This window comes from Ciona robusta, chromosome 9, assembly GCF_009617815.1.
Source record: "Ciona robusta chromosome 9, ASM961781v2".
Lineage (NCBI taxonomy): Eukaryota > Metazoa > Chordata > Ascidiacea > Phlebobranchia > Cionidae > Ciona > Ciona robusta.
In genome coordinates, this window is record NC_143243.1 from 8,228,513 (window position 1) to 8,255,163 (window position 26,651).

General features: G+C 37.0%; 4 protein-coding genes across 8 annotated transcripts in view; 2 read left to right on the plus strand and 2 right to left on the minus strand.

Moving 5' to 3' along the window:
* Positions 1-518: 518 nt before the first annotated feature.
* On the plus strand, positions 519-7,631 carry LOC149731948 (beta-1,4-mannosylglycolipid beta-1,3-N-acetylglucosaminyltransferase brn-like). 5 transcript variants are annotated; one of them, XM_089885235.1, is made up of 5 exons: positions 519-668; positions 3,814-3,955; positions 4,042-4,229; positions 4,449-4,632; positions 6,803-7,631. In XM_089885235.1, the coding sequence occupies exons 2-5, from the start codon at positions 3,843-3,845 to the stop codon at positions 7,362-7,364; spliced, it is 1,047 nt and encodes a 348-aa protein (XP_089741361.1). In that variant the 5' UTR covers positions 519-668; positions 3,814-3,842; the 3' UTR covers positions 7,365-7,631. The 5 variants fall into 5 exon arrangements, with proteins under 5 accessions (XP_089741361.1, XP_089741357.1, XP_089741359.1 ...); XM_089885231.1 differs by having other exon boundaries at positions 520-668; positions 4,449-4,674; XM_089885233.1 differs by having other exon boundaries at positions 521-668; positions 4,081-4,229; positions 4,449-4,674.
* LOC149731949 (angio-associated migratory cell protein-like) lies at positions 7,417-11,114 on the minus strand. Its single transcript, XM_089885230.1, is given in 12 exon segments — positions 7,417-7,586; positions 7,877-7,944; positions 7,946-8,032; positions 8,249-8,339; positions 8,542-8,624; positions 8,855-8,970; positions 9,153-9,282; positions 9,570-9,671; positions 10,010-10,149; positions 10,300-10,419; positions 10,607-10,711; positions 10,953-11,114. Coding segments are annotated over 12 exon segments (1,143 nt in total). The 5' UTR covers positions 10,975-11,114; the 3' UTR covers positions 7,417-7,507.
* A 338-nt stretch (positions 11,115-11,452) lies between these two features.
* Positions 11,453-12,721, minus strand: LOC149731950 (testis-expressed protein 264-like). The gene is made up of 3 exons (XM_089885244.1): positions 12,336-12,721; positions 11,983-12,201; positions 11,453-11,817 (listed from the first exon to the last, which is right to left on the minus strand). The coding sequence occupies exons 1-3, from the start codon at positions 12,585-12,587 to the stop codon at positions 11,704-11,706; spliced, it is 585 nt and encodes a 194-aa protein (XP_089741370.1). The 5' UTR covers positions 12,588-12,721; the 3' UTR covers positions 11,453-11,703.
* A 1,885-nt stretch (positions 12,722-14,606) lies between these two features.
* Positions 14,607-26,651, plus strand: part of LOC149731951 (low-density lipoprotein receptor-related protein 2-like) — a 44,270-nt gene continuing 32,225 nt past the window's right edge. The window contains exons 1-23 of the mRNA XM_089885248.1: positions 14,607-15,112; positions 15,371-15,490; positions 16,254-16,373; positions 17,142-17,258; positions 17,679-17,789; positions 18,077-18,193; positions 20,205-20,321; positions 20,619-20,753; positions 21,046-21,162; positions 21,426-21,563; positions 21,846-22,006; positions 22,283-22,373; positions 22,491-22,623; positions 22,836-23,036; positions 23,342-23,682; positions 23,759-23,965; positions 24,210-24,414; positions 24,564-24,689; positions 24,920-25,057; positions 25,321-25,456; positions 25,626-25,707; positions 25,987-26,093; positions 26,367-26,463. Coding sequence (XP_089741374.1) covers positions 15,058-15,112; positions 15,371-15,490; positions 16,254-16,373; positions 17,142-17,258; positions 17,679-17,789; positions 18,077-18,193; positions 20,205-20,321; positions 20,619-20,753; positions 21,046-21,162; positions 21,426-21,563; positions 21,846-22,006; positions 22,283-22,373; positions 22,491-22,623; positions 22,836-23,036; positions 23,342-23,682; positions 23,759-23,965; positions 24,210-24,414; positions 24,564-24,689; positions 24,920-25,057; positions 25,321-25,456; positions 25,626-25,707; positions 25,987-26,093; positions 26,367-26,463 — 3,172 coding nt within the window. The 5' untranslated portion in view covers positions 14,607-15,057. The remainder of the gene's footprint in view (positions 15,113-15,370; positions 15,491-16,253; positions 16,374-17,141; positions 17,259-17,678; positions 17,790-18,076; positions 18,194-20,204; positions 20,322-20,618; positions 20,754-21,045; positions 21,163-21,425; positions 21,564-21,845; positions 22,007-22,282; positions 22,374-22,490; positions 22,624-22,835; positions 23,037-23,341; positions 23,683-23,758; positions 23,966-24,209; positions 24,415-24,563; positions 24,690-24,919; positions 25,058-25,320; positions 25,457-25,625; positions 25,708-25,986; positions 26,094-26,366; positions 26,464-26,651) is intronic.

The following is a 26,651-nucleotide window of genomic DNA, read 5'->3' on the forward strand; positions in this document are numbered from 1 at the left end:
AACGCGTTTAGTACTGTGGGGTAAGATGGGATAACGTTGGCATATAATATCCAATATTTCCTGATCGTGTTTTTAACGCTGATTTGACGTCGTGAAGATGCGGTTATTGAATTCTATAAATATTTTTTTTATTTACTACTAAATGAGACGAGAAAGTGAATGAAACCTTGAACCATCTTACCGCAACTTACTATTTTCCACCAACTCAAGTTTACCTACGCATGGTTATTGGCCAGCACGGTGTCGTTGAATGAAGTTAAAAGAATATATTTCGCGCCAAAATAGATAAATACGATTCCACGATACTATATTCCTCACAATCATCCGTTGTATTGATCAAACGAATGCAAGGTTAGTGACACCAGTAGAAAGTATCGGAAGTGGCCGCTATATTTTTTTGTATTCTAGGATTACCTTTGTCCACAAGCATCTGTAAATTATAACTAGCAAAAGCGCATGCGCAGTAGCGTATCGGCGCATGCGCAGTAGCGCCCAGTACAAATATATCAACCGGAACGAATATATTACACCGGCCCCGAAGGAAGTTATTTCTCCACTTGGTGGCGTTTCTTCGCCTGGGGCAAGCAGATTGATCGAACTGAGTTACTAACCGACAGAGCAGAGTAGTAGTATCTAAGCACTGTGTGTATGTTTGTTTACATCTAAAGGTAACTGATTATGGCAATGCTAGATATTTATATGTTTGTGGCATGAAGGTTGTTTACTTAAGTTCTCAATGTAGTTTCTCAAGTTAATTCCTGAAAGTAACGTCGCCTCGTGTTTGTATCGCAAGATAATGAATGGATTGAACAATGCGTATTGTTTCGTTTAAACACGACCTCTACACGTTTAGTCGTAATCGGTTGTTTACCTTTATACCTCGGCAGTCGATTGCTGGTCTGCTAAAATAGCGAGCATTAGAAATGGACAGGAGTTTGTATGCAACACTACAGGGTTGAAGTTGTATGACTTTATAACATGTTGCTAATGTTAATACATTAACATGTTGCTAATATATATAGTTTATACTTCAGTACGTGCATCGTAGATTTAATGCTTTAGTTTAAATCGACAAGAAGCTTCAATAACTTTTACTGTGTTTAGAATTATACGTTTTGTATATATACGTAATATAAAGCCTTGCACGCTGTCGGCTTAAGGTGGCGAATCAACACGCATGCGCACAAATATATGTTGTAGTGGCATCGCGTGCTTGGTTTACAGAACTCTCAATTTATTCCGCCTGGAATATAAATAGCCCTTGTGTGTATCATATAACGTTGTCGCATGAAGGTTGATTGGTTACGGCCGATAGGTTGTGGTACATGGATGCTTTTATGGTTTGCTAAAATGTTACCAGCAATAAACAAACGATAAGACAATCAACAAAATGTGATTTGCAATTAATATACTATATGTTGTGGTAAGATGTTTTCATTCCGTTGTTTCGTTACATTTGGAAGTAAACGAAGAATATTTCCGCTGCCCAACGACTCTAACAAAGCGTTGTTAAAGGGCCTAAACACACCCCACGTCACTTTTATTTTTTATGGTAAATTCATAAAGCGACCGTTTTATTGATTCCAAAAATACTTTGCTTATTAAAATTGGTCCAGTATAGGCGGAGATATTCGTCCTCAAACAGTGATCTCTAGCGCTATCTTTTTTTTACTACGAGCTCCGTGATTGTGACATAGGAACGTACTAGTCACGTGACTGATTCATTCTTAAAAGCGAAACCTGCGTTTTTTTGTGCTTTTTTGCGTTTTTTTTGTTCTCTCGTTTTTCGCTGAAAACACTGCCTCTCGCCTTTCTGAATGAGAGCGGCCACGCTTCAACAATTTTGTCACGTGGGTAGTACACTTCTCAATTTTTTTCGCCACGCAACTTTCAAATCAGTTTTTTGAATTTCACGGTGTTTGAGCTGGAATATCTTTGGTTATACAGAACCGATTAAAACAAGTAAGGTGTCGTTGGAATTAGAAAAACACACTCTATCGATTAAAGCGAAGTACATTTGGGGTGTGTTTAGGCCCTTTAATTGTTGAAATGATTCAGATGTGACTGGTGGAATATTAACATTATTGTTTTAACCGATAAATTATATTCCGGCCAAGACTTTATCTGTTTTTAAACCGTGTGGTTTCCTCATGATGTTTAGTGAATAAAAATATCTATATACGTGCTATTACGGAAAACCTGTGAAGTAACTGAACAAATAATCTTATATTGGGATTGCTTCTTTTGTGAAGACTGTTACGTCATATAAGGCAATACATATATATATGTGTGACGTATTGTTTCTTTCTGTGTTTTGCTGTTGTGTTTTCTGCACTTTTTCTGGAATAGTATACCAAAGTTAGTATAGACCAAGTTAGGAAACGGATTGTAAAACAACGAGTCTTGTTATCCATTGTTTCGCGTCTATGACGTCATAGTCGCCACCATTACGGAGCCCACGGCATAGCATTTTATCATTGCTGGCTGCTGTTTTTCGTTTAAATATTGCGATTTTTTAAAAACCAAGCACTTCTGCGCGTAAAAATGGCGATCTGCTAATGTTATATCTTATCACAATAATAAACCTCACAAAAATAATCAACTTTTACTGAACACTTAATCGATTAAAGAGTAAAAATACAGAAAATATCAAGTTTACTAACCAAAAACATAAAAGAACATGTTTAAAATATAAAAATACAAACAAAAACGCATAAAATTACCATAAACTGGTGTATCTAGCTGCAGTTTTGCATGTAAATTGCCGTGATTTTACTTTTTGGCTCACAAACTTAACACGTATACCCGGCAACGAAACTTAAGGTATCTTTGTAAAATTTGCCTAATATCGAAGTGACATTGAGGAAAACAATACTGAGTTACTATTTTTGGTCCTCTGCTTGAATTAGTAAGCTACCTTTTCCGCGTTCCGGGTCTTTATGAAATCGGAAAACGCGAACACCTTATCTGCTAGTACTTAAGCAGTTAGGAGCTGCATGTCCACTCATGTTGGATTATAAATGTAGTAAAGAATGGTTCTGTAGGTTTGTAGGTATGATCATATACTATTATGTAAACTAAGCTGATTGCTGCTAGTCTTAATCGCCAACGTAAAGTATCCTGTTAAACCACACTGTACGCCGAAAACCAGTCAAAATATTAATTTACTCCACATTAATTCCTAGATTTTATATTGTATAACAAGATTTATACTAGAAATTATATTTTAAATGTTAAAACAACCGCTATACGTGTTTTCTAGCTTTGTATCGCTTACAAGAACTAAATGAACACATGTCGACCATGCATTTGTACAGGCGAATCACGCTCTGTGGGCTCCGTAATGGCGGACACGAGCGCCGTTTCCTAACTTGGTCTATACTAACTTTGGTCTATACTAACTTTGAGTAAGTCTTGCGTGAACCACCTTTGAACATGAATGGTCGTCTTGGCGCAAATGCGCCTTTTTCTCCTGTTTCCTACATCCGCCCGAATATTTACGAATCATGAGTTCTTGTTGTGGGTATGGTTGAGTAACGTTACGTTGGTGTATTCGATTGCCGTGTTTAGACGTTGGTGTATTCGATTATTATCCGTACCGTTCTGATCGTTTTATTATATTAGGTTTTGTTATTAACCTGTTAAGAAATCCTACATCAGTCTGGTAAGTTGCGATAGGCCGTTAGATCAGCCAGCAGCGTCCCGGACCACACTCTACGTAGCACATAATACGATTCATTAGGCCTAATTTTTGTTACTTACTTAATTTTTCGTAACACTTGATCGTAAACGTGTACTTCGATGCCTTTATAGATTAGATTGGATGCAGAGAGTGAGAGAATATGAAAGTGGGACGAATTGACATTTTGCTGATGCTTGCTGTTTCATCCGTTGCCAGTTTGTTTTGTTCGTTTTATTTTTACAAACAAACCAAAGACATAAAACGGAATCTAAGGTAAGAATAGCCACGTGTGGCGTTTAATGTTAAATACGTGAATGTAACTTATTTAGCCATGCCGGGGCAACGATAGATACAGGTAGGTTCACACACCGTGTTTCTGACGGATTCCCCCCATGTAGATTGCAACACCCGATACCTACAACTGAAGCAGGGTTCCAACTTAAACCAACAACCGCCAAACCGATGTTTGAACAATTCACTTACATATATGAACCTCGTAAATTATTATTGGATATTTGCCACAAGGATAATTGCACAACCAGCAAAGGTAACTTAGATTGTGAAACATACGGATGGTACTGTGGGGTAAGATGGGATACCGTTAGCACACAATAGGCATATCATATATTTTTAATCGTGTTTTAAACAATTAACAACGCCCTTATTTTAAAGTCGTGAGAATACGGTTTTATAATTCTGTAAATATTCCTTGTTTACTACCAAGAATAAGTCACGCCGTTCATTCAACTTTAATCTTATCATACAGAACACAATTGGCGAATGTTAATGTTCGTGAAGTCCAGTGCTGGCAACACTCGTCGTCGAGAATTGCTGCGGAAAACCTGGGCGTCATTGAGCCGAGTTTGTGGTGGTTGGTTCGACACCGTGTTTGTGGTTGGCGCTACAACGGTGGGGAAGCTGAGGCAGTTTATACATGAGGAGCATGAGAGGTATGGGGATATACTGCAGTATAATGGATCAGACGCTTACCGGTAAGTTGGTGGGTGGGGAGGATTATACATTAGGTGCTGACATCATAGTCTGCTAAATGTCACATAATCGCCTTTGAAACTAACGGTCCAACCGTCACCCGTGACAAGCACGTGACCATCGAATGTCCTGTAGTTATTGAGCACGCTAGTGGTCATATAGATCCTTTTTCGTCGAACAGTTGTTCTTGTTGTTGTTTTTTGGACGACTTTTTTCGGCACTTACCTCAATTTTTAATTCCAGCATTTATTCTTTATTCTCTTGATTAAAATCAAATCATAATATATATTTATAATTTTTAGACTAAGTTTTTAGAATTGAAACCGCACAATTAGCGATTAATTAACGATTACTTTACTGTTTGACCAAATGCGCCAAATTCAAAATGCACCTTAAAATTTAATTAAATGATTGTACTCTATAAATTTTTTTGAACAACACATAGGTTTATAAACCATATTGCATATGATCGTCTAATTAGCGAGTAATTACCAATTATATTTCTGTTTGTTTAAGGCGCTAACCCGTACTTAAAATGTGCTTTACCATTGATTAATCGACTATATTCGATACAATAGTTTTAACTAAGCTTAGCCTTACAAACCATAGTGTATAAAATTGTCCAATCAATGAGTAATTAATGATTGTAACGCTTGCGAGTAAAGTAAACTGCCATGCATCGGGAAGTCGCTGGTAATCGGTAACTTTTGGCTTTGTTTACGTTAGTATGCAAATATAAACAAAAAGTAAATATAGTATTGGTCTCCTATATCTCTTATTGAAAGAAACAAATCCAAAACAATTGTTACGGCAGGCGAGGATCGAACCCAGGACAGTATGACGTTAGTAAAGCGCGCGCTATTTTAGGCCGATTGATCTAGTAATCAACACTGTCGAGACAGCGGTTATATTGTCTGAGAATTTGGAGGGCACGTGTTGGTGAGATAAAGAATCCTCACATCGATTCACGCATGAATCAAACTATTTTCATTTATGTGGGGCGCGTAAAAGTTTTTGATCAAGCTCAGTCGACCATTGTAGTAAAAGGGTTAATCAATACTATGCTAATTGAGCACGGTAGTGGTCATATAGATCCCTTTTCGTCGAACAGTTGTTCTTGGCGTTGTTGTTGTTGCTGATAGGGCGACTTTTTTCCGCACTTATCCTAATTCTCAATTCTAGCATTTTATTTAATCTCTTGATTGAAATCAAACCGTAATATATATTTATAATTTTTAGACTAAATTTTCAGATTTAAAACCGCAGAATTAGCGTGTGTGCACCGAAGCGTAGACGAGTGCCTTTGTCTTATCTTTATCTTCGGTATAAAAACCGCGTCTCTCGTTTTTTTCGCTCTTTTAGTTTACCGCTCGCAATAAATCATTATGCAGCCGCCACAATATAAATAATATTAACTTCTAACATTACCTCTGCGTGATTACGGTTTATCCAAATTCATGAAAACAAACGTTTTTAAGCGACGACAAGGTTAACCAGTGTAAGTTTACAATAAACACATGGTACAGGAGTTGTACAAAGCGTATTTACACATATTCTTTACCAAACTTTCAATCCTTATACGTCTTAAGTTTAATGAGTTAAAATACACCAATTAAATTCAATATATCTACTGCTCCACAGTCACCAATGGCGACTGAATCCCGCTTTGTTGGTTACTTTTGATTTGTTTTTGATCGATCTCAGTCGACCATTGTAGTGATAGGGGTAATTAATACTATGCTAATTAGTTTATACCGTGCTCATGCATTAGATCTGTGATCTCTTGTTAGTTTAATTAATGTGCTCACGCACTAGATTTTTGATTTCTTGTAGTAGTATTAATAAGTCTGTTGGAAACTGATGGAATGAATGAATGTAACTTACTTTATCCTCGCGTGGCCGGAAAACGACAATCGTTATCACACGGGTTTAACACCTCGTGCCAGCTTACGAGTTACCATGTATGTAACTTTGTGGGTGATTATTTTCTTGGGGGATTTTTTTAATTGTTTTTATGTATTTGATAATTTGGACAACCCATTAGTGACCACTGGTTTGGAGCAATTACCGTTGAGTGTCTTGCACAATATACACCTTGTGCCGATTCTAAAGATTATGTTTTATTGACAGCGATATAGCAACGAAGACTTTGGCGGGCATGCACTGGGCATCAAAGTATTTAAACCGAACCGATTTCTATTCATCTGTTGACGATGATTTTATGATTGACATGACTAACTTGCATAGGACGGTTGAATATTATATTAACAAAACAATAACAAAGGATTGGCCGGAGTTTCCAATCATCTGTGGGTTTATACTTGGCCAATCTGAGCTACCAATACGAAACACAAGGTCAAAGTGGCGCATGGAAAAGAATAAATACAAATGGCCAAGTTATCCCCCGTATTGCCATGGAGGTTTATACACCACGAGTGTCAATGTCATCCAGCAGTTGTATAAGGAGTCACAGACAATGGAACTTTTCACTTTAGATGATGTTTGGATAACCGGTATATTACGACGTCGCATAGGAATGCCAGATGAAATGGTTTTGCGGCCAGAAAGATATTACGGTTCCCATGAACCAGGGGCGGACGAAAAGACGAAGATCGACGACTTTTATAAAATGTTATCAATATTAGGAACTGAAAACACGTGTCGATGTTTCGCTGGTGAAATAGTTGGGTGACCAATGCAGACACTTTCACTTAAGCTCCCTCACATTGATAAACACCAAACAATTTTTACTTCAGTTTTATATTTGATGTTTAACTCTTATGCACAATATTTTATTAACTGTAAGACGCGCCATGTTTATTCACATTTACAATGTCACGTGGTGCCATCATGTGATGTTGCATACACTCGTACACTGCCGTCTGCAGATGCTGATAAAAAGTAATCATCGTTTCTGTAAATATAGAATATGATAAAGCAGACACTCATGCCCACAATAGTAGCAACGTTGAGCCTTGAACCCGTATCTTAGAGACAAGTACGCTAACTACTGTGTCGGTATATAAAATGTTTTAAATATATATTATGCCCTCATAATCTTTATGTAATTTAATCGTTTACATCTAATTATGCGACAAATAAATATTATCATGAACCGAATTAATAAAAATATTTAAACACAAATATATTCACGTTGATTTAACACAACCATTCAAATTCGATGTTGAATAACTCCCCACTTACGATGTAACAGCAATATCATATATTTCCCCCTGGTGTCCAACGAACGTGTCCTCCACCTCCCCCCCTCTGGCCCCCCCACAACCTACACACACCATCCAAACACCCGGTGTATATCGAACTACCGCGGTTGTTCCATGACATCACACTAACACCAGCCTGTGAGAGAAAGGTTTAGTTGATGAGGTTGGAACATCAGACATGTTCTGTTGTTTATATGGGTGAGGTCGTACAACGTGGGCGCTGGGGTTTATGTCAGAGTTGCCGCTACCCCAAGTTAATGCTGTTGTGTAATGACAGATAACAACATAAATGACAACATCAGAGCGTTTGTATCATTAATATTGTTGGTGTTTTATGTTAGACACAACTTACTGGGTGCGGACATTTATGTCTCGGTTTGGAAGATTTTAAATCCCAAATTGTAAGTTTGTTGTTTAATGATGCGGACGCTGCAAGCGGTAACCTGCAAGAATATATATTTTATTGCAAAATGCAGTAGTGGTAGTATGATTATAGCTTGTATATGTTGTTGTTGCTAGGTGTATTATAAATGCGAAAGAGATCTTCTGGCAATTGTTTCGTGATCTTAAAGGACCAACATTTTGTCCGCCATAATTCTAGGAAATACATCATCAAACAATCAAATAAATCAAGTGAAACCATACATAGATGAGAAACCAACGCATTCAACGCTGTTCTCTATTTCTTCATCACTTTTCTCATCAATAACAGTGTATGATGATGATACCTGTATGACATATTATATTTACATTCTACAAACTACAAAGTATATTCCAGGCGACCAACAACTCCACATTATCTATGTCACAGCTTACATAGGTGGTATCGTAAAGGCTAATAACATTGTTAGGTGGGCCTTATGGTTATATAGTTTATGTAGATCCTTCATAGTTATCAATTGTTTGTTTAACAGATTGGAATGTAAATGCTAATGTGTAGCAACAAGAGCATGAATACCTTGCCCGTGGTTGCATTAACCAGCTTCACCATCCCGTTAACACACCCCGCCAACACTATATGACCATCATTATCGCTTGCTAGGTGATTCACACAGCTTGGACGAGACTTCTGTCCTGTGGGGAAATATTTGGGTTTTTATTTTTGTTTAAATGAACATGTACTAGAATTAAGCGTAGTAACTTGTAAGCGGTCGCGAGGTGTATGAAACAGAACACCAGTGTTATAACGACTGTTGTTGCCCCGCCACGCGAAGATAAATAAGTTACATTCATATATTTAATCTTGTTTGAGTTACCTTTAGCCAACGTAGATTGTACTTCCCCTGTTTTAAGTTCAATGACCCTTGTAGAACCATCAGCATAACCAAAGCATGCCAACTTTCCACCAGGCAGGATAACTCCACAATTGCATGACGAACCAGGGCTCTATATGTTAAACAACTCAAGTTTCAAATCAATGTAATAAATATATAACAAGTATTTTGGAAAAGATTTTTATTTTTCTAATTTTAACAGAATATTTTGCTAATATCAAAAACAATTGCTGCTCAATAACTAAATGTATTTACCTTTTGATATACAGTAGATAAGAAATGAATTGTAACAACAAAGGGAACGGAATTATCAGCAAAACAACATTCGTTTAAACACGGTATTAGCAAAAACTACTTTATTAAAATACCAATAAATATTGAAACACGGATGCAACTTACAGGAAATGTTTTGCAATCCCCGCTTGGTATTTTCCACATCCAACATTCGCCGTCATGAGTTCCAGCCAATAACACTGGAGCACCCGGGTGCCATAGCAACCACTGTAATGTGTTATAATGTTTGTTATTTCCGCAAAATTAATAGTAATGTATCTCAGTGTCGCTCATACCATTGTAAACATTTTATTTTACATCAAATAGCCTTACACAACTTACACAACTTTATTAATGTATTACTGTGGGGTAAGATGGGTACCATGCCCCATGGACGCTCTTTCAGTCTCGTGAGGATATGGTTATTTAATTCTGTAAATACTCTTTGTTTACTATTAAACGGATGAAAAAAAGTGAATTTGAACTTGTCCCATCCTCCCCAACAACTATAACTTATACTTGGGTTCCAATCTAGTTGTTTACACAGCATTAAAGGCACCTCCCACCTCAAGATCTGATGTTTCAAACGACCAAACAACTTGTTTAGATTCAAGATTCCAAACCTTTACATTACCGGCCATATCCCCCACAGCTACCATGGTTGAATCGTGGTTGAAACGTGCGCAGGTCACACTGTCTGTGTAACCTGTGTTGAAAGTGGGGCTAAAACTTCAGTTTAGTGGCTGATACTTCGATTCAAAAGTATTTTTACTCCCTAACAAAGTATCAACAATGCTTGCGGGGATATGATAATTACAAGCAGAGGTAAACATGAGCTACCCGTTATAAACATCACCTTCGCATTGAAACATCACGTCCCCGCTTTTAATCTCCCACACAAATGCTGTGTCATCTTCCCCGCCTGACACAGCATATTTTCCGAACTTTGGATCGACATTCACAACGAACACTGAACCTGTAAACCCAATCAACTTAATTATCTAAGTGGAGATGAAGATCATGTCAATAAAAGTAAAAACAATAGCGATGTTTAAAAGGACACAATCTATGAACCATATGTAGGTAGATGGTCCAATGTGCCAGGCTACCTGAATTATACAATGTAAATATATTTGCTAATCTACAAACAGCATGTTTGAAACCTTTATGTTGTGTGAAAATAACATCCGAGTTATCGTAAGCCTCATGCTCATCGTCAATTTCAACGTCATCAAGATCTGTTTCTTCTATTTGGTTCGCAAGATCTTCTGTTGTAAGGTATGGCATAGTAAAGTTACATACATGGTATACTAAAGTTACTTACGTGGTAACTTGTAAGCGGGCACGAGGTGTATGAAACAGAACACCTGTGTAAGACGACTGTTGTTGCCCCGCCACACTAATATAAACGAGTTATTTACTCACAAGAAACAGCCATAATAACCCTTAATATATGTTGTAACATATACAAGTAATATTATTATATTTATACACAAGACACATTTGTACCTTCATTAATTTCGTTTTCCATTTCTAATATAGTTGATTCCTTTAAATAGTTTTATATATATACACAGCATATTTTAAACCCCAAACCTCCTGCGCATGTCTGTCTGTCTGGGGGATTTTATAAAACACGTGACAATTACGAATCTCGATTTTGTGTCTTTAAAAATTTTGAAAAGGCTAACCGGTAAAATAGAATGGTTATTTTTAGTTGAAATTTGTTTAAAAGTTATATGTATGGTAATATACATTACGGTTGTTTCTTTGTATTTTTCACGAATGCGTAACCTACAGGGTATCTGGATTATCGTATATCAACATAGGGGAAACCCGATGAAATTATAAACAAACCCTATCAAAGCAACATGACTTCACAGTTTGTACAATACTAGTTTATGGAGTACTCGCTATATTCCATATATACATCATATATTAAAAGAAATGTACAGTCTTCCATGTGTCGAAAGCGTTTTGCACAATTCTTTTACAGTATGTAAGCAACATTTACTTCATACACGTTCAAAATTTATTCACTAACATTCAGTGCATAAGTTGAATTGAAACCATGAAATAAACAACCAGTTAATACATGAAACAGAATATGTACAAATACAAAAGAAGTTGAATAATGAATCAAAAACTTGGCAAGTGTTAATAATACAGGAATGTTAGGTAACAAAAACACATTGTAATCAGTAAGTACATAATATTAATAAAAGGTTCAACATAATGTTCATTTTGTTTGTAAACATAATCACTGTCGTGCTTCCGGGACAAAGAAATCCCAATTCTGGCTCAAAGGAAACATATAATGTATTGCGCTGTCCCGATATATTTCAATACCAGGAAAGATTTTCAAAGAATTTCTCTAGAAATAAAGAAATTGTAAACAATCTATACTTAATTAAGTCAGCACAGAAGGTTTGTTTAAAATCTTGGTAAGCAAGCACGAGGTGTCACATAAAATGTAACATTCATTTAAAATTGTTTCTTTCATAAGTAAGGTAAACATAAATATATTGTTTCAACTTACGATTGCAAATTTGTCCACAGTCGAGTAGACTTTCATGGCGCCCAATATTGCCGACAACATTGCCACCTTCTCATAGAAAGGAAATTGAGCGTTGACCGAACTTTGTATCTCGGGAAGTTCGATCACTTCATATTTAAGAAGTTCCACGGATTCAATAACATGGGGTGGTGGGGGTTGTTGTTCGGATATTATCGCGCCAACAATGTATCCTTTACCAATCTGTTACAAGGTAATGTTATATTGCCCAAGTATAATAAAATAACCACTAATATCATATTTGTAGGTGTAATGTATGTTATCATTATCAACCCAGAACTTGTTCAAAGCACACCTATATAGGTATAACCCTCCACCTTTTGCACAGCATCATAATCGTAGCAGATTCCAACGCATGGTAAGTTAGGGAAATCCTTCACTGTTTGAGGAAAATGTTTCCCGCATTCCTTGAAGTCGCCCTTGTAGTATTTATAAGCCACCCAAGCTTTGCCTAAGTTTGGTTTGCCCACGGAAACTTTGACTGTAGTAAAAACACCGAGTTTGTAAGCTGCTAATGCGACAAACACCCCGATCGGGCCCAGCATAATAGCAGTGTAAGAGTAATCCATCTTATATGTAGCGTGGTAATCTGCAAAACAATGCAAATAATTATAAAATTAACTTATATATCCTCGCGTGGTTATAACACAGGTAGTATGAATGGTGATACTTGTAACATTGCATACACCTTAACCATAAAACACGCTGCCATGTTTAGTATCTACAGGCGCGCTACTGGTTATATAGCCTTGCTGTGGGCGAGTCTGGACTTGCCTATGATAAGTTTTTCTCACGGCTACCGCTTCTCGCTAAAGCCACGGTCTCACATTACGTAGCTAAGCCTAATATTGTGCGATAAATCGCTTTTAGATAAATCTTCCATCGGGACGAATGTAATGTTATGTACCAAGCTACGTCCTGGGGAAAACAAGCGGTAATGGCTGGCACAGGTGGCATCAGTGCTGCCTGGTACAGCGGACGGTTCGCCTCTGACGGTGGAGGGTTCAAGACCCGTCACTGCTACCATTGTGGGCGTATGTAATGTATGAGTCCTTGTGTAGGATACTTAACAGCAATTGCTCCAACCCAGTGGTCAATAATGGCTTGTCTAACCTGTCAGCCATACAGAAAGAACAATCACCCACAAAGTTATATACGGGGTAACTTGTAAGCGAGCACGAGGTGTATGAAACAGAACACTCGTGTTATAACAACTGTCGTTGCCCGGCCTTATTGCTTATTCACGCAATGGATAAATAGTTTTCTTCGGTAGAACACATGAGCGTCACCACGCGGACACTAAATAAGTATTTGATCTCCACAAAACGCGCTATTGAAGAATCAAAGAACGATTTTCACCAAATGTTAAAATGGTATGTTTTATTTTTTTTTGCATATTCATAGATTTCATATAGAGTATGGTTAGGAAAGCGGGACACCATTTCATTCTATATTTTCGTCATGTTTAGCAAACAAAGAACATTCAAAGAATTATAGAACCATATCCTCACAACTCCCGTGGATCGTTATTAATTGTTTAAAACACGATCAGGATATTTGGATATTATGTGCTGAAGGTGTCCCATCTTCCCCGCCTTACTATATTGTCGACTTTTAATTTGTAAAATTCCAACATTATTGTTTATAATCAGAATGACTTGGCAATTGTTCGGCAATAGCATGACAGGGCATATAAAGTTCCTAACATAACATCAGTAAAACTAAAATTTAAATGTTGTTTTGCGAGCGTACCAGTTACGCTACTGTTTGCATTAAAACAAATTAAATATGTTGCGAAATAAATTGGATTATAAACGTGTATGAATGTAGGTCGTTAAAGTAACAAGGCGACACGCATCGATGGCACGAAAGTTGTTAAAATATACAGTCGTATATGCATTTCGTTTTGTTGGGTTTACGACCAAATATACAGTCCATATGGAAACAATTATTCAGTCTGTTCCCGTTTCAATCATTAACTGCGATATAACTCGTATTTCGAAATTGCATTTAATTTTTGAATGCGCGCCCTGGACCTGCAGACACGCATTGGAAATATTTGTTGCGGGAAATATTGGCGTAAGTTTACAAGCGCATGGAGACTGGTACTTAATACAACGCATAAATAGCAATGCAACTTATAAAACATCCAAACACTAGAACAGCGTTTTAGTGATAAAGTTCGTTCGTTGATGCGGTTTGATGTGTTCTGTAAGAAAGTTTGTTGTAATATTGCAAATGTTAAGATTTAGAAAATGGGACAAAGTCCGCATGTTTCGCCCTAATTCCCACAGTAATTTGTTGTTTGTTGGAAACTGAGTCCTACTGTCGGTAAATTCAAACGACATCGCCCTCGACATTTTTACGGCTAATCGTTGCTAAATTGACCGTTTACTTTAAAATAACATTTATTATTTCAGCCGCATGTTATTTGTAGATTATGCGGTATAAAGGGCCGGGTAAATTCATTTCAGGCGTTATGAGTGTAACAGCCACGTTTTTAATGACGCTTTTCTTAGGTATATAGAAAAAGATGGGAGAAGATGGGACACCATTTCATTCTATTTTATCGTTATGTTTAGCAGTAAACAAAGAACATTCAAAGAATTATAGAACCATATCCTCACAACTCCCATGGACCGTTGTTAATTGTTTAAAACACGATCAGGATATTTGGATATTATGTGCTAAAGGTGTCCCGTCTTTCCCCATTCTACTATATATAGAATATATAATATAAAAAATAATAATTTAAGTATATTAATATTATATATATAGTTTTATATTATTTTAACGCTATTTTCATTCTCATCGCTGTTTTAATTAAATTGATCTTCGCCATCATATTTGAGGAGATAAGTTAAATTCATGTTGAAAGGTTGCCCACGAAACACCCGCAGACAGGTTATCAATCCTCAACCACTATAGCTCCCCATATCAACGACTAAGTTTATCGTTACAGAATACAAGTTTATAACAACCCTGGTACTTATAATGTAGAAAATATTTTGGGTTAAAATTTGCCGTTTTTTCTCAACTATGAAGATTTTAACTTTTATCTCGATTTTCTACTTCGTCTCCCAGGCCGCTGCAGGTTTGTTTAATATTATATCACGTGGTTCAATTATTGTTGATAATATTAAATGTACATAGAAGTTCTAAATTGGTGTAGTGCTGTGCAAGTATTGCATATTTTAAAACTAATATATTATTCAATATGCAGCAGCGTGTTCTACAGTATATCTTCTCACATTACAATGAGTTTCCCAACGTAGTTGGAAGCTATGATATGTTTTAACGTTAACTGTTTTATATGTGATGTACTTCTGTTGTTTTCATGTTTAATTCTTAGAATGTTCAACCGGTGAATTTGAATGCATGAACGGAGCTTGCATACCTACGTCATGGGTGTGTGATGGCACAACGGATTGTCTCGGTGAAAGTGTGCCCGGCTCGGATGAAAAGGATTGTCGTAAGTTAGAAATCTAAATAATAACTTATACCTTTTTTGCATGGTAAAAAGTTAATGCGAATAGCGATTCGTTAGCTTACTTAAGTTAGCTTACTTAAGCGTAATATTATTAAATCTAGTTTATAAAATAGGATTTGATGCTTTATAAAGCTATTACCAGCTAAAAACTATTAAAATAATAACCGAAAAAGATTAGGCTCTTAAAAGTGAAACTGTACTTTCACCATACTTTACTTTACTCGCATAATGCGAGTAACAACCAACCTTCTACAGCAGATGACACGCTTATGACGTTATGCGTGTTAACTTTGTTTTTGCGAGTAAATGTGCGAGTACTTACGCGCATAAAAGTGACCATGCAAAAAGGGTACTAGTTTGTTATATTTCAAATGTGCTGCAAAAGTAAGTCTCAGGTCCCATAGCGTGCCTCACCGGAGGATTTGATCTACACGAGATAGAGTGTGCATAGTAGGGCGGGAGGAAGATGGGACGCATTTTCATTTGATTTGCTCGTCTCATTTGGTTGTAGGTTTAAAGAAGAATAAAACCAAGTCACAACTACCATTGACTGTTGTTAGTTGTTTAAAACGCGATCGCGATACTTAGATTGTATGAGCTAAACGTGTCCAATCTTACTCCACAGTATAATGTTGGGGTAATGGGCCAATTCTGGCCTAAATCTAAGGTGGCGTACTTTACTGTAGAACCTCACGCATATCAAACTACTTCACCCACTACCTTGCTAACACCAACCCACATTTAGCATCGGCAAGCTGCAGCAGTTCCACCCAATTCAAATGTAGCGATGGTTCGTGCGTTCCATTAGAATTCAAATGCGATGGCGATCCTGATTGTTCTGATGGAGGAGATGAACAAGCTTGTCGTAAGTTGAGGAAACTAATTCATATTACTGTGTGGGGATTAAGTTTGGGTAAAGGCACCAATCAAAAAGTGTGGCTGTTACAAGTGCAATGCCTGACGCTGCCACTAGTGTGCGTATGTGTCATTATGGGCAAGACGCTTAACGACAACCCAGCGGTAACTAAGCCATATATTAAAACAAAAAATAAAAAGAAGGGGGTTGCAAACTATGGGTTTTCAAGGTTATGAAACCGCTTGCAAGAAATCTCCGCTAAAAAGATATTGTTAATATTTATCGCTTTTATAACACTAAATACTACCCAGTATGTAAAACCTTTGATCATCCAGTTTGGTAAACACTTCATCACATGTAGAAACCGTAAAATAACAAACACGCATCGTCTGCAGATGGTTTGGCACAAAATCAAAGAAATGGTTATATGTTAGCATCAAACATGCGATTAATTTTGTGGTTTCTTTTGTAAAGTTTTCCAAGTAAGCCTCATTAACTTGCGAACATGAATAAATATTATTACAGCTGGGTGGGGTAGGACGGGACACGTGTTCACTCTCTTTTATCGTCCGTTTGGTGGTAAAAACAATATTCACAGAATTATAAAACCGTATCCTCACGACTCTAAAAGAGCGTCGTTAATTGTTAAAAACACGATCAGGAAATACGGTATAATATATGCTATGCTTTTTGATATTACTATATGCTATGATATTATTATCTGCTAACATGATGCTATAAATGTCCCAAATAATCAAACTTATGTTAATGTTCCAGCGGATACAACTTGTCCACCAAGCGACTTTACATGCGACAACAATTACTGCATTGATCTATCGCTCAAATGTGACCATGTTAACGACTGTCCGGATAATTCTGATGAAAACGGCTGCAGTAAGTGAATAAGCTGATGTGTAGCTCCAACTTAGTGGTCATTGATGGGTTGTCCAAATTATCAGCCGTACATAAAAACAATCACCAACAAAGTTACATACGTGGTAACTTGTAAGCGGGCACTAGGTGTATGAAACAGAACACCTGTGTTATAACGACTGTCGTTGCCCCGCCATGCGAGGATAAATATAGTAGGTTGGGGGAAGATGGGTCACCTTTTCATTCTATTTTCTCGCCCCATTTGGTAGAAAACAAATAAAATGCAAAGAATTATAAAACCGTATCCTAACGGCTTCCCTAGACCGTTGTTAATTGTTTAAAACACGATCAAGACATTTAGATATTATATGCTAAAGGTGTCCCATTTTCCCCACCCTACTGTAAGTTACATCGATTCATTACCTGGATCCACCCTTTCAGCATATACACCATGTACCGACATGACTTGTAAGAACGGCGCTTGCTTCACCACCGCCCAACTATGCGATGGAAACATGGATTGCCGGGATCAGTCGGACGAATTCAATTGCAGTGAGTTGTTTATTTCTCATAAGGTAGAATCTGCGTATTTATTATTTCGTGTTTATCATTTGGTTATTTATTAACCAGGTAACTTGGATCGATTTTGTGTTTAACAACACCGACGCAGTTAAAATACAAAAGCATTCATTACAGTTTACAACGACAGTTGTTATAACACTGGTATTTTGTTCTATACACCTCGTGCTTGCCCACAATGATAACAGCGTCCATTACCTTATATACATACATATATATAGAATATAAACAGCCCGTAAGTTAATGTCTCCATATTTCAGCCTCAACTTGCGATGCCGGTGAGTTTATGTGCGACAACGGGCGTTGCATCCCTCAAGTATTCTTCTGCGATGTTTGGGACAACTGTGGGGATGGAAGTGATGAACCAGACGATTGTGGTGGGTCGCATAATATAATAATATCTTCTTTAACACAATAGCGAAGTTCAGATTAATTAAAAACAACGATTAGAACGGAATTAGCAGCAAAACGACAGTCGTTAAAACACGCTATGGGTAAAAACTACAGTAAAATGTCAAATAAAAAGCCTGGCGGCTGAACCATAAGTTTGTCGCGTTAATTGATTGTTGTTGCGAATGAATGAATGTAACTTACACATCCTTGCGTTTTTCGTTATAACACGACGGTTAAAATGATGGGTGCGTACGTTGGTGCATGGCCTACTCAATACACGGCCTAGGAATACACCGAAACTGCTCCGAAAATAAGAGGCCTATTGACGCGAATAATGCGCATTATAATACATTGTTACGTCACGGTTTTATGAATGGATTTCCTTCATTTTGAATGCAGTTTGCAGTTGTTGGTAGGTTCAATACCAGTTCTAGGTTGTTTTAACTTACAGTTTATCACAGAACGTGTCGCCGGGATATTTTCTTGTTTAGTTAAAATCATACCAGACATATAAAGCAGCGCAAAAGGTTTATTAGTATATAAATATCAGTTTATTAAGCATAAAGAGAGACGAGCAATCAGATTCAGTTTACCAACACAGAAAACCTACGTTTTGATTATATTTAATTTAGTAGACAGGCATTTGGCAAGTTTTATAATGCAGCACACCTTTATAATTTTATTTAGATTAAATTGTAAGCCACCAGAATTATTAAGCAAGCTATTTAAGCATGGTCAATAGGTGTTCCGTAGTTGGATAAAAATATTTGGATAAGGGTACCATCTGTGCATGTTATGATCATGAAGAAGTGGCAAGAAGATCTTCAGGAAGGAAGACTAGTCAAATTTAAACAGCGACAAAGGTCTAAAGTTAGACACAACACTTAAGTACGAAGGGAGGCTATCGTGAGTTTGTTTGTATTAAACAGTCTTAATTTATGATGTGGTGTATGACCCATTTTTTGACCTTGAGGAAGAGCCTCTGTCCTGCTTTAACAAAAAAAAAACCTTAGGTAGAAAATGAGTTATGAGCAGCAGGACAGATCAAGGCATAAGCACCTTGAGACAAAAGGCTGATGCTTGTGTTTATCCAATATCCTATATTCATATTGTTTTTAAGGACCGGTTTTAAAAGTCCGCAACGAACATATCAATTAACTTACTTGTTGTTACTGCGGTGTTTTGTTTTGCTAGATATGCATAGGCTGTCTTAAAAAACTTCTGTTTTAAGCCAAATACTATTTTCACTCAGCGACTGAGCCAAACTAAACTGTCGGTAAAACTTACTTGTATGCCGCACGTGGTTAAAAGTAACTCCTATCTGTTCAGTCATGCTTAAACATTTATAAAAAATATAAGATGTTGACAAAATAACCCGAAAAATAAGGTAATTTAACCGGGAATGGTAAATAAACTGTTATTTGATGCAAAAACTACAGCCAGACAGCAAAATCCATTCATAAAACCGTGACGTAACAATGTATTATAATGGGCATTATTCGCGTCAATAGGCCTCCTATTTTCTGAGCAGTTTCGGTGTATTCCTAGGCCGTGTATTGAGTAGGCCATGTATTGAGTAGGCCATGGTACGTTGGTGCGTATATATCGTCTGGCGTCGTGAAAAATATGTTTACTCGTCGGTCTATAACCGGTAGGTAACGGGTTCAAGGCTTGACGCTGCTAGTGAGTTGGCGTGTTTATGGGCAAGATAGCTGACGGCAACTTCTCCAACCCAGTGGTCACTAATGAGATAAAGAACGCTACATACATCATAGATATCTATGCTACCACGAGCATTTGGCGGGAAAACCAAAATGTTGGACATTTTTCAAACCACGTGTTTGCAACCGTTGTGTTTTCAATAAAAACTTAATTTTAATAGAATTTTAGTTAACATACTATTTAATACAACCTATTCTGTGGGTGGCATTTATTAACATTATTTCGTAGCATAAGTTCAGTTGCATAAATAACTAACCCCCTGATTCACCGTAGTTTACCCTTCTTGCCCGGGCAATACTTTCACATGCGACAACTCTGTATGTGTCAACCAAGAATGGGTTTGCGATGGAACTGATAATTGTGGAGACGGATCAGATGAAGCGAATTGTGGTTCGTATGTAATGTATATATGTGCTGTCATGTCTGTATTGAAAGAGTCAGTTCATGTTTTGTTCGTCCAGTTTTTATGGAGTTGTTGTAGTATATTTAGTAGTTAAAGTTAAGTAAAGGTTCCATTACTTAAAAAGCAGACTTCCTATCGTTCAGAACAATTATACTGTGTCTTCATAACTTCCGCTCATATCCATCGTTTTTACTTCTATACCAACATTGTAACTTGTACATAAACCTGATCTGCATTAACTTAAAATACTTAGTTTTCTTTTGTTAGTTAATAAATTGTTCCAGATTACTTGGTTGGCTGCCTCAACAACCAGTGGCGATGCAGCAACAGTAGTCGATGTATCAATGTCGTACAAATATGTGACGGAAACAACGATTGCGAGGGAGGGGAAGATGAGGCAACGACAACTAAAACTTGTAGTATGTTTGTCATCACTTGGTTGTTTATTCCATTCTTTGTGGGGAATTTAGGCCAAAGTTGGCCCATTATCCCAACACCCAGGGTGCTTACTTAAGTATATAATGAATGCGACAAGTGGAGATTTTGTTCTGGTTTTATTTCTGTTAATGTTTATGTATTGTCGTTAACTTTGTAAAATAAACTTAAACTTCTTGAACTTTAGGAGGGGACTCGGTTTCTTTAAAATAATCCTAACCTGTTATAACCCGTCATACCGTAAAGTGATGTTTATATCCTGCTAATACAACACAGGTTCAACTAGATGTGGAATACTTAGTTGCGATGGCTTCTGTAGAGCCACCCCTAATGGTGGTATGTGTTATTGTAGTGATGGATACCAAGTAGCCGATGATGGGATATCTTGTGAAGGTAGCTACGTTATATAAATCTATATCTAATGCTAGTAACGCTACCATTGTGAGCGTGTGTTTCTTTGTGCAAGACACTTAACAGCAATTGGTTTAACACAGTGGTCACTAATAGGTTGTCCAAATTGTCAGCCATACAAAAAATAAATAATCCATAAAAAATTACCCACAAAGTAACATACGTGGTAACTTGTAAGCTGGCACGAAATTCATGAAGCAGAACACCGTGTTATTGAATTATCCAAACACCTAACTCTCCCCCAGATTTTGATGAATGTTCTGTGTTTGGTATGTGCGAACAAACATGTGAAAACACGGTTGGATCGTACAAATGCGGTTGCGGGTTGGGGTATGTACCTGAAGAAGAACATGATCATCTACATTGTAAAGCTGCTTCAGTGGGTAAGGGAATAATTATAACTTTTATTTAAATCAGTTGAGTTATAGTTTAGCCACAAGTGTTGCGTAATATACAAGGGGATATATATATGCATTACTTATACACGTTGTGCCCAACAACTTCTACCGGGTAAATAATAATATAAAGTATTTTGCCTAACCTTGTGTATAAAACAAGACACATCAAGGTTTTTATAAACAAATAGTTTATAGATATAGATTTATTTTTAATACTCACCAAATCAAATATAAACATATCCATGTAACACATTATATTTATTTCAGCGGGTGCACCCCGATTATTGGTATCTGCCGGTCCCAATATATATTTCAACAACTTTATGAACGATGCGTTGGATATTGCTGTGGCAGCTAATGGCCCAGATGGGGTGGATTACCATTATGAGAAAGGAATCATATTTTGGGCAGATCCAGGAACTAAAAAGGTGGTGGTATATACTATGTTTTGCAAGTACTGTGTACGGATGATTTGCTATTTATTAAAATAAACAACTAAGTTTAAACACAGTTCATTTATTATTAATTTTCCAACCTTGATTAGCAATGCAATAAATACGTTATGAGTGGATGTAACTTGTTTGTACTCACATGGTGTGTTTACAAGTTATAACACGACTGTCCTACAATGTACCTTATGTTTGCTGAAGTAATACTCAAGTTTTGGTTTGAATAATAAAAGAAAACATTGTGTTCCATGTTAGATCATGTCATGCAACGTTGACGGAAACAACCAGAAGGTGGTGTTGGACAAATCCATCGAAGACCCCGAGTTGGTGGCTGTGGATTGGGTTGGTAAGTAATCGTTGTTCATTATAACTTGTATATATATTGATTAAAGCTGTCACTTATGAAATTGATCTTAAACTTCTATACCTTAATAGCATCGTTGTAACATGTTCGTCTACCCAGGCAACAACCTATACATAGTTGAAACAAAAGTAGCGAGGATTGACGTTTGTAACTTTGATGGCAGCCATAGATCGAGTGTTCTAACCGAGGGATTACGGCAACCCAGAGGTCTTGCATTGGATCCAACTAAAGGGTGGCGGTGTTTGTACTTGAAAGTTAAAACATATATTACAAACTATTGCAATGTACCTTGTCCTTAAATGCTTTTTGTATCATTCCTTTAATATATTATTTCCTTCTCTTTATTGTTTTAATTAATATTGGTTTAGTGTCTTTACAAATATAAAATGTTATGTGTTAGTTGAATTATTTAGTTTAACTTTTCAACCCAAAATAATATTTCAGTTACATGTTTCTTACTGACTGGTACACGGCGACTGCAAGGTTGGATCGCGCGTACATGGATGGAAGTGAATTATATACACTGGTGGATACTAGTGTGGGGTATCCAAGTGGCATCACGCTTGATTTTGAAAACACTCGTGTGTATTGGGTGGACACTAAGTTTGATTGTGTGGAGACCGTGGATTATAATGGGAAGAACAGGTTGGAATATGTTTGGGGGGGTATGGTGGGGGTTATAACTTTAATCTATTTGTTTGACTTGATTTTTGTTTACTATATATATATTTATTAGTAACTTGACCCTGGGACAACTCTTGTATATTGAAAAAGACTTTGTGTGATTTCCATCCTAATCACCCTCGTGGTGAACACCCATGCTAAAACAATATATATATATGATGTTGTTTTTTTATAACTTTGAATCACAAAACAAATTATTCCCTGAAAATACTTATAATAATAATAAAACTAATAATTAGTTTTTATAAATAAAATCCCCATCTCAGGAGAACAATCTTGTCGGGTTCCCACCTGCTACCCCATCCATATGATATCACACTGTTCGAGGAACATGTTTATGTAACGGACTGGACCAAGTTGGGGATCGTGAGATCGAATAAATTTGATGGGTCCATTGACTATGATGTCATCACTGACACTGGTGTTATACCTAAAGGTTTGGTTTCTTACCATCCAGCGCGACAACCTACAGCTACCAACCCATGCGCCACACAGAACGGGGGTTGTTCACACCTATGTGTTCTAAGTCATGTTTCTAATGGACTTGGATATTCGTGCTTGTGTGACCTGGGTTTTGTGTTGGACAAAGACCGCAAATCTTGCATTCGTAAGTTGTTGTTTGATTCTGTTGAATTCATCCAGATACACAAGCACGCTTTGTTTCTCATCTCCCTCATTTCTAGATTCCAACCAATTCCTCCTCACCGCAGCTTATTCATCCATTCGTGGGATAGCCACCGGTCGATACCAAAACAGTGACGCGATGGTTCCTATATTATCTAATGGCAGACAATCGTTTATGGCTGTAACAGGGGATGCTATGAATGGTTTTGTTTATTATGGAGATAATAATAAGGATATTATTCAACGATCACTGGTTAATGGAACAGGTTGGTTTGTGATGTAGTGCATACCCCAGACACTTGTGTCAAATATCCTCGTTTTACGCATTGAGACAAAATAGGAATATTAATATCCCAACTTATCATTGTTTGTTAGCAAGATAAATGCAAATTGACCAGATTTTTGTATTTAATAAGTGAAAACTTTTATAAAATTCAATTTTATTTAAAATTTAAATGCAATAAATATATTATAATTATGTGTCTATACTAATGTCACCTTCCACCCCAGGGTCACCCGAGGACGTTGTGATCAACCGACTTCAAACAATACGTGCTCTTTCATTAGATTGGACCACAGGTAACCTATACGTGGTCGACAGCAGCAAGCGTCGAATATTTGTTGCAAACACGAAAGATCCAAATAATCAACGCAGAACCATCGTATCAAAGGACATCCGATCTCCAACCTCTGTTGCTGTGAGCCCAAGAACTGGGTAAGAAGTTGTGGAATGCGGTGACTGAATGTACTAACGACTGTCGTTTTGCCGCTAATTTCCTTCTCTTTGTTGTTTTTATTAATCTTCGTTATCATTCGACAACGAATATTAAAGTAATGTGAAACCTAAACCCACTGTGTTCACAGTTACATGGTATGGACCGACACCTACAGGCCGGCTAAGATCGAGAAATCTTGGATGGATGGAACGCACAGGACACCACTGGTTAACCAGACACTGTGGATTCCTATCGGGGTTGCTATTGACCATAAGTAAGTTATATATCGGGGTTACTATTGACCATAAGTAAGTTTTGTTTTTCTTCCAAATTTAACGTTCCATTCTTTTTCTGTTTTTTAATCGTTTTAAAAGTTACGGCATGGAAAGTTGAGCTGTTTAATTTAAACACAAATCAATCAACATTGTTTTGGTTTTAAAACTTGTTGCAAGTTATCGAGTTCCATGCAAGTTGGTGTTCATTGATTGTGTTTTATCCTCACAGAACAAACTATGTGTATTGGATGGATTCGGGTTTCGATCGAATTGAAAGCATGAGTTTGTTTGGTTACAACAGAAGGCAGCTATCGGTGTCCCAACCCATAAGTTATCCTAATGGTATTGCAGTGCTGGGTGATTATTTGTAAGTTTAAACTTATTATTATTTACAAGCACGATGTACTGTGTATATACTTTGAATCAATTTGTTGTTGCTGAGTTTTCTTGTAGTGAATAATTGTGAAAATAATTAAAAGAAATCTTCATTTTGAACCACTTTCATAGATGCCAAACTTAACTTGGATAGTTAGACACACAATCGTGTGAAACAAACCTAACTAGGGGTGGCCTACCCACCCTGCCACCCCAGGTTTGGTGCCCATGGTTACTTTACAAACCCACATACAGGTATTGGTATGATGGACGATTCTATTCAATATTCCGAGTGTCAACCCGGTTCACATCTGGCACCATTATGACCGAGACAGTTCGTAGCAATATATTCAGCGTATATTCCATGAACAACTATGATAAGGACCAACAGGTACAGCTATTGTGATATATGTATAACACTCGTGTAATGTTATTAGCTAATCTTACAATTTACTGGTATTATCATAATTAAACCAAACAAAATCAATTCATTCTCAAATTAACATAAATAAATATTCCTACATTATATTCATACCAACCAACCATACCCACCCCCCCAGCAAAAATACTTCACCAACCAATGCAATCGAGCCTCCCACCCCAACGGCGGATGCCAACATCTTTGCTTCCCTGCTCCTGGAAGTAAGTTTGTTACAATACTTAGATTAATTTTTTTTAAATTGACATAATTTTACAAAAAAAAGAAAAAATCCTTCAAAAACAATCATCCGCAAAGTTATATACGTGGCGACTTGTAAGCGGACACGAGGTGTATGAAACAGAACACCCGTGTTATATCGACTGTCGTATATGCAGCCCTCAAGGATCAATAAGTTACATTCATTCTGGATATTTTTTAATAACACTCTTATCAATAATGACGGTAACTGTACCCATGAACAACCCCCCTTGCCCCTCCAGATGCTCGTACATGTGGTTGCCCCGATGGAATGCTACCCGATGACGGCGGAACCACTTGCCTACCTGACCCGCACACCACTCCTGAACCGCCATGTTCAGCGTACCAGGTAACTTGTGTTGCCAGCACATCTACATAGTCAGAATGAGGAAACAAACAAAATTTATCACGTTTTTCTTCCTTTTAATTAAATTTAAACGTGTTTTTTACTGTAAGCGTGTTTTAACAACTGTTGTTTTGTCGCTATATTCGGTCTTTTAATTTTAACTTTTAAATATTCTTTAATCTTTGCTATCGTAATAATAAAGTCAAATAAAATCTTATTATTATGTAAATACAAACTTACATAATATCGCATGCACCTAACATGAACCCTCCACAGTTCACATGCGATAACGAGAGATGTATCTACCAATCGTACAAATGTAATGGAGTGAATGATTGTGGAGATAATTCCGATGAAGATGATCAAATTTGTGGTGAGACAACAATATATTATTGTGATTTGTTGTTTGTTTTATGGTTTTAACTTTTCCTTCAAGCAATAAATAAGTGCTCAAAAGAAAAGTAGTTAATTCAAAGTCTTGTTTATACTTGTGTTGTTTCCCAACAATGACAACAAGTTTATGTAAAAGCTTACATTTAAGTAAGATGATGCGGCATGTCC